The sequence below is a fragment of the Porites lutea genome, chromosome 3 (assembly GCF_958299795.1).
Source record: "Porites lutea chromosome 3, jaPorLute2.1, whole genome shotgun sequence".
In the NCBI taxonomy this organism is placed as follows: Eukaryota; Metazoa; Cnidaria; class Anthozoa; order Scleractinia; family Poritidae; genus Porites; species Porites lutea.
The window spans coordinates 48,542,776-48,553,119 of NC_133203.1; the positions used below are offsets into that span (position 1 = coordinate 48,542,776).

Below are 10,344 nucleotides of genomic sequence, written 5' to 3' on the forward strand. Positions count from 1 at the left end.
ACTGGGTAAGCGATGCAGCTTTTGTGTTAACCCCGTGGTGCTCCAAATGTTAACCTTTTCTTATTCACTCCTAGATATGAGTGGCCAAAGTCAAATTTTCCAAATTGACAAAAAAGAAACAAATATATTTTGTAACGTTTTGTTAGTTTCACAAGAGTATGTATATTAGGTTGCATAATACTGCTGAAGTATTTAAGGCGTGTTTGTAAGGAGTCTCAAGGGGCTAGTACACTATTTAAGATTTGTTAAGTTATGCAAGAGCCATTCGAGGCATCTTTTCAACCCTAGTTTTTTATGCCATGCCGGGTTCTGAAACAGCGAGCGTTCCTCAAGCGTCTTTGGAAACTAACAACACCGGAGACTCTGCTCAACCGAGTGCTCTTTCCTCGGATACGTCCTTATCAAACGCTGAAACTTTGCAGTTATTTTCCCAGCTTTTGGACGTCAAATTTGATCAAAAGTTCGCTGCCTTTAAGCGCGATCTCGAGGACAAAGAAGCTGCCACACAATCGCAGCTTAAGAAGCTGAAAACCGAATCGAAAGCGTCAAATTCCTTTACTTTCAAGGGCAACAAAGTACAGTACGAACTTAACATCTCTTTGCACGACTTAGTGGACGGTGCCATTAAGAACGTCTCAAAAGGGAACCTTTCAGCAGCGATTTCCGAACTTGAATCGGTAAAGACACTTATTACAAAAAGAAACAAGCTTATTCGCTTTGCGGATAAGAGTCCTGCGGGCTGGACAGCCGTTGAAGAGTACGAATCAGATGAGTTGGCGGAGGATTCTGAGGATGAAAAGAGGCTTCGTTCAGCAGAAAGACGGGCATTGGCCAAGATCCGCGAGAAGAAGCGTAGGAATTCGTCTGTCCGACCTAGCTATACAAGTACCCGTCAGCCATCGAGTGAAGCTTCTTCTGTTCGTTCTTCCAATACTCTTCCTGTTAATCAGCAGCTTTTTCGTGGGCAGTCCTTTCGCGAGCGTCGACCTCAACCTTCGGACAAGTGCTTCAGTTGCGGACAGAGAGGTCATTGGGCAAATTCAGCTTCCTGCCCCAGCCGCCTTAGAGGAACCGTTGCAGTCCCTTCAAGTAGCAAGGCCGCAAACTGACGACAAACGCAATGTTGCATTACAGAGATTAGGGAAAGATGAGTATAATTTACTGAATTTGGTTACATGTTTAAATGACTTTGACCCAGTGGAACTTGTCGAGAACTCTGTTGATGCGTCTGATTTATCTAGTGATGTAATAAGTCCCGAATATCAGGAGGGAGTTCCTATCGTTAAAGTTAAAGGTAGTCTTAAGCGCAATATAGCTTTTTGGGAGCATATAGGTGCTTCTCGTTTCATTCGCGATACCATTGTATATGGGTATAAGATCCCCTTTATTTACACTCCACCCGCAGCTAGCTTTGGCAATAATCGATCTGCCATTCAGCATAGTGAATTTGTGGAACAAGCTATTTCTGATCTTCTTATAGCAGGCTCAGTGGTTGAATGTGGGTGTGCCCCTACTGTGGTTAACCCCCTATCCGTTTCCATTCAGGCTAATGGTAAGAAAAGGCTCATATTAGACTTACGTTATCCGAATCAATTTGTTAAGAAATCCAAGATTAAATTCGAGGACGCGAAAACCATGCTTTATTCCTTTATCGATTGTTCTCAGAATTGGCTATTTTCCTTTGATATCAATCTGGTTATCATCATATTGACATTTTTCCCCCAGACCAAGAGTTTTTAGGCTTTTCCTGGTCTAAGGATGGGGTTTTTCGATTTTATAAATTTACTGTTTTGCCATTCGGTATTTCTACCGGGCCGTATATTTTCACAAAAGTTCTGAGGCCCTTAATACGTTATTGGCGTCTCCAGGCAATTAGAATTGTTGTTTATTTGGATGATGGCCTAGGCGTATGTCCTACATTTCCTGACTGTTATTCCCAGTCTATGGCCGTGAAATCAGATTTGTCCCAAGCGGGCTTTGTAGCTAATAGTGTTAAAAGCATATGGGTTCCAGTTCAGTCTCTCAGATGGTTGGGCTATCAATGGGATTTAAAGCTTAATTTGTTATCTATTGCTGTGGAAAAAATCAACAGGCTACTAGCGAGTATTGACATTGTGCTCCTTCAAAGTAGATTACCAGCCAGGCAATTGGCCTCTGTCACCGGAAGTATTATTTCTAATATGCTTGTTTTTGGCAATGTGTGCAAGCTGATGACCAAAAGCCTACACAGGGCTGTCGATCGCAGGCATGGGTGGGATTCCTGTGTTGAATTAGACCCATGCGCTCGCAAAGAGTTAGAGTTTTGGAAGAATAACGTTTCTAACCTGAATTCTAGGTCGTTTCTCAATACTGTTCGTAAGCCATCTCGCATTGTCTATTCAGATGCCAGTGCTACTGGCTGTGCTGCCTTTATTGCAATTGATGATACGCCTGTCTCGCATATTAACTGGGATTCATTACAGATGAGCCAGAGCTCTACCTGGAGAGAACTTCACTGCGTCAGTTTTGCTCTGAAAAGTTTTGCACACCTTCTCTCAGGCTGCGATGTTAAGTGGTTTACTGACAACCAAGCAGTTCCTTCGATTGTTCATTCTGGTAGTATGAAGGAGCATTTGCATATCTTGGCGCTCGACATATTTCAGACCGCCAAAGATAATAAGGTTGACATTGAGGTTGAGTGGATACCTCGTACTCAGAATGAGAGAGCAGATTATTTGAGTAAGATTGTTGATTATGATGACTGGACAGTCAAAGATTGCTATTTTCACGCTGTTACCTCTGTTTGGGGCCCCTGCTCAGTAGACTGTTTTGCTAGCTACAAAAATCGCAAGGTTCCCAGGTTCTATTCCAAATACTTTAATCCAGATTCCTTGGGTGTCGATTCGCTCGCCTTTAGTTGGGTCGGCGAAACATGTTGGCTTGTGCCACCTATTTCGCTAGTTAAGAAGGTCGTCCTTCATGTCTGTTTGTGTCATTGTCGGGGAATTTTGGTAGTTCCTTATTGGCCGTCAGCCCATTACTGGCCCGTTTTGGTGGAACGCGGGGGTGTTTTCAAGTCATTTGTTGCAGATTGTCTCTACGTTGAGAATGGTAAGGATGTTTTTCTCCATGGGGGGAACAAGAGTTCCCTTTTTGGATCAGAGAATTTTAGTACCCCAGTGCTTTTTCTGTTGCTCGACGGGGCGGTACCGGAATCTGTATAGATTGCTGTGGAGTTGTATGCCGCTTGGCCGCTAGGCCGCTGGGCCGCTGGACCACTAGGCCACTGGGCCAGTTTACGACGAACGCACTAGTTTTTGCCAGTACATGAAGATTGTCCGTTTTTACGCCACTGGCTGTCTGTGTGTGACCCATTTTGGCTGGTTGACTTTTTTCTCTTTGAGGCTTCTTGTTTTCACTTAACTTGCTCAATCGTTTGCTCATAATTATTTTTCTTTCTTATTATGTTTATGTTTCTACAAGGTAGACGTGCGTTTGCTTTGAAGATTGCTCATCTAAAGGATCCAGAGCTTCGTAAGTTAGCAGCCGATCTTCCCTTGCGTACCATTGAAGCGAAGGCTCCTTCGACGACGGACCGTTACTCAAGAGCTTTTCAGAAATTCAGGGAATGGTCTTCACCTTATAACGAGGTCGTTTGCCTGCCATCGGACGAGATATCAGTTGCTCTTTACTTAGAGTCCCTGATTCAGGGTGGTTCCCCTTATTCTTCCCTTGAGTCTGCTTGCTATGGTATTAATTGGGCGCATAATTTGTATGGTTTTCAAAGTCCTTGCGATTCCAAATTGGTTAAGAACGTGCTCGAGGCAGCTAAAAGAGGTCTTGCGAAACCTGTTTCTAAAAAAGAACCCGTTACCCCCGCTATGATTTTAGATATTTGTAATAGGTTTGCCGGTCCTAATGCTAATCTTTCTGATCTTCGTTTAGCAACCATTTGCGTAACCGCGTATACCGCTTTTCTCCGCTATAATGAGTTAGCTAGCCTACGCTGTTGCGATGTTAGTTTTTGCGATTCTTTTGTCAAGATTTACGTTTACAAAAGTAAAACGGTTGTTTATAGGGATGGTGCCTACGTCTTGTTGGCAAAAACAGGGTACGTTTCTTGCCCCTTCAATCTGCTTCGCAGATATGTTTCGGCTGCTAATTTAGATTTGTCGTCTTCGTTACCCTTTTTTCGCTCTTTGTATTTTCATAAGGCAACCTCTACTTATAGTTTGCGTAGTACGGGTATGAGTTACTCTAGAACGAGAGAAATAGTTTTACAAGCGTTTGTTGAATTAGGTTATCCGAAGAATTTATTTGGTTTACATAGTTTTAGGGCGGGAGGTGCTTCCGCGGCCGCTAACGCAGGCGTTAGCGATCGGCTTTTTAAGCGTCATGGAAGGTGGAAAACGGATCAAGCTAAAGACGGTTATATTAAGGACAAACTAGATTCTCTTCTCTCAGTGTCTAAAAGTTTACATATTTAGTTTGCCATTTCTCTTTCTTTATTTTCGAACGCGGGCATCAATAAACGAGATGCCCGCTCCTATTCTGTGTTTTGTGATTATTTAGATTAGTTACAAAATATTTTATAATCGTTTCAGTGTGATTAGAATATAAATATATTTTGTAACGTTTTGTTAGTTTCACAAGAGTATGTATATTAGGTTGCATAATACTGCTGAAGTATTTAAGGCGTGTTTGTAAGGAGTCTCAAGGGGCTAGTACACTATTTAAGATTTGTTAAGTTATGCAAGAGCCATTCGAGGCATCTTTTTCAACCCTAGTTTTTTATTTTATTTACGGTTGTAATTTTCTCTGAGTTTGTAAAACTAATCATGAAATGCTGTTTTTGTAACGTTTTGCGCTCGCTTGATCAATAAACGAGATGCCCGCTCCTATTCTGTGTTTTGTGATTATTTAGATTAGTTACAAAATATTTTATAATCGTTTCAGTGTGATTAGAATATAAGTGTGCTTATCACTGAGAAACTTAGTAAGTTCATGGATGCAAATATCGAGGCAAATCGACTGAACAGCGGGCAACAGTCCCCACTATCTCCCCCTCCCTCCCCTCACCTTCCGTGCGTTTGAATTGCATTTTTGTCTCTAACGTGTTTACTGTGTCAAATTAACCGACACTTCTATTAAACAGAAGCGGAAGTTTTAGTATTCAAGGCCAACCATTAAGTTCTTAGTTTCCAAGAATCACGGAAACTGCCTGCATGCCGATGAAGACTAAACAACATGAAATGGAGAATATATCAGTAGCGAAGTAATTATTATTATTATTATTATTATTATTATTATTACTATTATTATTATTATTATTATTATTATTATTATTAAAAGTGCGCAAGCCAGAATTTAAGTAGTAACTTTTTTATCAGTTTGAATTATTTTTAGATAGTTTTATTTTTTTATTAACTTTTTGATGCTTTTTATAATTGTTATTAGTAGTTTTTAGATAGTCATTTTACGACAATTCTCTTTCGTACACAAGAAGAATGTACATAGGGTATATATTTTAAAATTCATATTCTTGAATCCGTAAATAGTCTATTTTTTTTTAATCTATGAATAAAGTTATTTTTATAATAAAAAATATATATATATTATTATTATCACCATTATTATTATCATTTTTTATTTATTTATTCATTTTTGGCGAGTGGGAGTTTTTGGTTTTGGCGCGTGAAGCGTCAGCGTCAAATGCGCGAGAAAATTTCAAAGCGTCTCCTCTCCATTCTCCGCACAGCTTTGCAGCACTCCGGACAAAACATTGCTCGCGGTAACTATTCCGCCGGCTACCAGGCCACCATTGGGTGTCATACTCGGGTTAATTTGGTGGAATTTTTAAAAAAAACGGGTTAAAACCTGCGGCGCATAAAACGTCGTCTACCGGTCACATGGGGATACGACGACGGCGACGGCGATAACGAGAAGGGCAAAAGAGCAATAGATTAGCAAAACAACAACCGTGCACGTGCATCACGCTTTTTTGTACATTTCTTTACCGTCACTGCACTATTGTTTTGAGTAATATTTTTCTTTGATTATGCGTTCGAACACACCCAAAAATAGTGTGAAAGCTGAAAGAAACCCATACTCAGCGGTAGTGATATCACGTGGACTGAAATAGGAACACAAACAAACTAGAGTCATGGTGGTCGATAAACATGTATACAAACCAAAAACGTGATAACATCAGGAAATGTTATTATATTATCATACTTCTAATAGTACAAGAACTAATCCCTCAAAAGATCACCTTACAAGGGGCCGATAAATTAAGGGTTGCCTAGCATTAATTTTATGCCGGGAGGGGGGGAGGGAATTAACTATGGTACGTTTTGGGGACTGTGTCGGGCAGGTCTCCTAATTTGGACCCTGTACAAGGATATCTCGTTGTAGAGATATTTTCAATACTCCCTCAAGAGCAGTGCCAGAGCGCACTTATCTGACGCTTGTTGTGTGTGTTTAAATAAACCGTGTTAAGGATAAGAAAAGCCGGGCTACCAAGCAAACTTGTATGGCAGAGACCGGACATACACGAAAAGTTATTTTTGGAGAGAGCCAGCCCCCTGACTTGAGGACATAAAATTCTACGGAATTCCTTTTTTCACGATTCTGGCGGTAGTTTAACAATGATAACTATTTCCTTTTTCTTAATCTTTTCCCTCCCCCACCAAACTATAAAAAAAGGGCCGCATGGGTTGATAGGAGGAACAAACGATCGCATGCAGATACCAGTTGCATATTTACGAGTTTCCAGTGCAGAACACGCGCGTATCGCAACAAAATGCACTCCATCATGGACATCTGTATCTTGATAGTTGTGTGCACTGTTGCAGTCTGTGCTCTTCAAATTCTCTTTCTGTATGTGATAGAAAGATTGAGTAGAAACTTAACCAGCTCGAAGTTAAATGGAAACCGTCAAGATGGCGATGAACAATCTGAAAGGGAACGAATACCCAGAGGAAGAAGGCAGCCCGTTGAACAAGAAGAATGACATGTTTTTGGTATGCTAGTTTTTTTTAGAGTATTTCCAGTTAACACCGTGTCTGTATTGCTATTTAAAACTTTACTTGTATGCTAATCAGCTACGGGTCTATACACCTATAACCACTTGGTGAATGTTGGTTCGGTTTGTTTTGTCGTTTTTCTCGTTTGGTTTGGTCTTTTTTGTTTTGTTTGAAACTGGTGAGAGATTTCGTTTTAAAAGACCAAGCGCCATTTTAAATTTCTTCCACATAAGCAAACTTCAAAAGTGCCGTGGTTTAGTATAGGTCAGAAAGCACGTAGCAAAATGTCATTTTCTGTTTCAGCTCCTAGGAAATAATTTTGACATAATTTGCTAACTCTAAAAGGATGGATCCCTTTCCCAAAGTCCTCTGCAACAAAAATGTGGGTGCGAACAATCTCGGACCCGTTTGGACAGCCGCAGATAACTCAGAATTTCGCCATGCATCTTTAGGCCAAACAATGTTGAGTGTCCTTGCGTTCGTTTGGACGTAAGATTATTTCTGAAACTTATCTCATTGTAATTGTCTTGTTTTTGCATAGAACAAAAGGACAGAAGCACCAGGGATGAAGAAGGAGCCTTTTAGTTTTAGAGGAAAGCTTTTGGAGGATCAGCAGAGCAAGTGGCAACAATATCTAGAGATATTTTATATCCAGTTGGTTAATTTTACAAGAGTCTCATACAAAAAAATGTGAGCGTTTGCAGTGACAGTGGAATAAAAAGCCAGTGGAACGTGTATAAAGTGATTTTGCAATCACCTAATGGACAATGGAAAGCTTCTTGCAGAGGAACGTTGTTTATAATTTTTTTTAGTACAACCTCTTTTTGAGAGGGCAAGCAAAACGTTTACTGATATTTCCGTCATATAAACTTCGTCAATGAAATTAATGCGCGATGTGTCGGGGATAAATTAAAGTCATTAGAAGTAGTTTTTTCGCCGAAAAACCAATTTGAAAAATACCATTGGGCTCTTTAACGTGAAGGTTTGGGTCTTACATCATACAAGCCGCTAACTGCAAGTTTAATCTCTTTAATTTGTTCTCAGCACAAGCTGTGCAACAGCTTCTCAACAATTTGCGTCTTCAGCACATCGTACCAACGGAGAAGCGCTGTTAGCTAAAATATTAAGTCATGATATGCATGTACAGTGTGTTATTGACCAAGCTTGAGGTCATGATATACATGTATGTGTTATTGACCAAGCATGAGGTCAAGAAACTAACAATTGGACGAGTTCTACATATTAACGAAAACAAAACGTAGAAGCAAAAGGCCTTTATGCCCCTGACCTTGCACATGAAAAATTATTACGGTACTTTCCATTAACAACGCAAGTTGAAAACCTCAGTTCAAACCCTTAACTGAGTTGACTGGGTGGAAAACGGTAGCAAACTGGTTTGCCCCTGGCCAGTTAGAATTCTTACTGGTTATGCCTGTTTTATATATTTGTTTCTGATACTTCTTTCTTACGGCCAGGATCCAAACTACTGGATTTCCAGTACTTGTATTAACCCCACAAAATTCTCTTCAGTTTTTTTGCCAGCAACAAAGTGAACCGACAAATATTTTCTGATGATTAATCTATGTACAATAAATATAGTTACAGTAGAAACTGAAAAAGTGGCTCAAGTTAGCTGGTACTGTCCCAATAATTTTCAAAATGAAGAGAAAATCAGCAACTCTTCGAAACTTATTTTTCATACGCTAACGAAAGTACATTCTGGCTGAAAAAGAGCAATGGTAAACACGCGATAAAATCTTCTATATATGTAAGAAAAACAAACAAAAATATACCGTTAAGAGGAAACTCCCATCACATAAAGTGGTTTTCAGGGAGGTCGACCTCTGATGAAGATTAAACTACTAATAACAATCAAATCTAAAAAAACTAGTGGTTATAAAGTTGAAAGGCTAAAAGGCTAGACGACTAAAAAGGCAAATAAAGTAATAAAAATACTATCAGACTAAAAGATTTAACTATCGAAAAAAGAAAGGCTAACGACTAGAAGGGTAAAATGAAAATTTACAAACTACAATATTTGGCCCTAAAAAACTTTTTTGGGGTCCCGTTGAAAAATTTTGCAAATAATAGCTTTCCTTAAAAAATTCGGAAGAGTTGACCAGTCACTAATGTACCTATAGTAAGTTGTTCTTTTTCCCCATTCCGTTTTCGGGTTTGGAATTCTAGGTAAGTAACTGTTTCTTGCGTTATGTCCATGCAAGTCTCTAAAGGTTATTTTAAAAGTCTCTAGGTGCTCTGGTATTTCAATTTAATAGCATTTTGAACCGCTGAGCATCGGTGAGCAAAACGTCGTCCAGCCACAGGGATCCATTGTAGGGAATTGAGTGCTTCGGATGATGAGATCTTATTTTTTATCTTTTCTTATCTTATTTTAAACTCTTGTAAACGATCCATTTCAGATTTCAAACCAGGCTAATCTCGCCATTCAATGGCACCATAGTCTAAATGGGGTAAAACTAAGCCGTTAAAATACGCAATGCGAGTCTCATTATCAAGCATACAAAAGATTGTGTTAAACACAGACAGGCGATGACCTATAGCTTCTTGAACCGATAACTAATATGTGGCGTCCAACTCCATTTTTCATTCATTGTTACTCCAAGATATTTACATGATTGCACACGCTTAACTTGTGTACCATTCATTTGTAAGTCGAATAACGATACTTCAGAATTCTGATGGGAATTAAGCCTTTATTTCTGTAATGCTAAACACAGTTTACGCTCAACTAGTAATTAAATTCTTGCTTAATTAGTTATTTAATCATATCTCTTCTACAGGTTTCTTAATCTAACATAGAGATAACTTACAAAATTTCTGGTCCTAACATGTCAATTCGGAAAAACAAAAAGAAACTTGCTAGCTTGTTCGTTTACTTAACGACGAAAAATCTTTCATCTGTGTTTACATTTAGCATAAATTCATTAACTTCATTCAAACAAAACAAGCACTTCGTAGTTTATAGGAATTATTATTATTCGTTGAAAATATTTCCCCGATTCTGATTGGCTAAAAGCACACGCATAGTTTACCATAACCAGCTACTGATGACCAAATTTGGAAGAATTCTGCGGTTAATGGACCGATGACGTCAAAAGTGCCGCTTTCTTGCAGGTTAATGCACCGTCAACCGAGAAGACCTGGGGACAAGGTTGAGTTGTTTTGGTTGTGAAAACAAAAATGGCGGACATTTCAATCGTTTCAAGAGTAAGAACTAAGCGAAAAAATAGCTAAAAACATGCCAAGAACAGCAAGAAGACAACTCAAAGGGCGACATCTGCTATTTGGAGAATATTTGCGGAGCTGAACGACCCTAAAC

General features: G+C 39.4%; 1 protein-coding gene across 1 annotated transcript; it reads left to right on the top strand.

Annotated features, from left to right (window-relative positions):
* Positions 1–1,943: 1,943 nt before the first annotated feature.
* On the top strand, positions 1,944–6,991 carry LOC140932423 (uncharacterized). The gene is made up of 3 exons (XM_073382034.1): positions 1,944–3,090; positions 3,463–3,729; positions 6,834–6,991. The coding sequence occupies exons 1-3, from the start codon at positions 1,944–1,946 to the stop codon at positions 6,989–6,991; spliced, it is 1,572 nt and encodes a 523-aa protein (XP_073238135.1).
* The last annotated feature ends 3,353 nt before the right edge of the window (positions 6,992–10,344 follow it).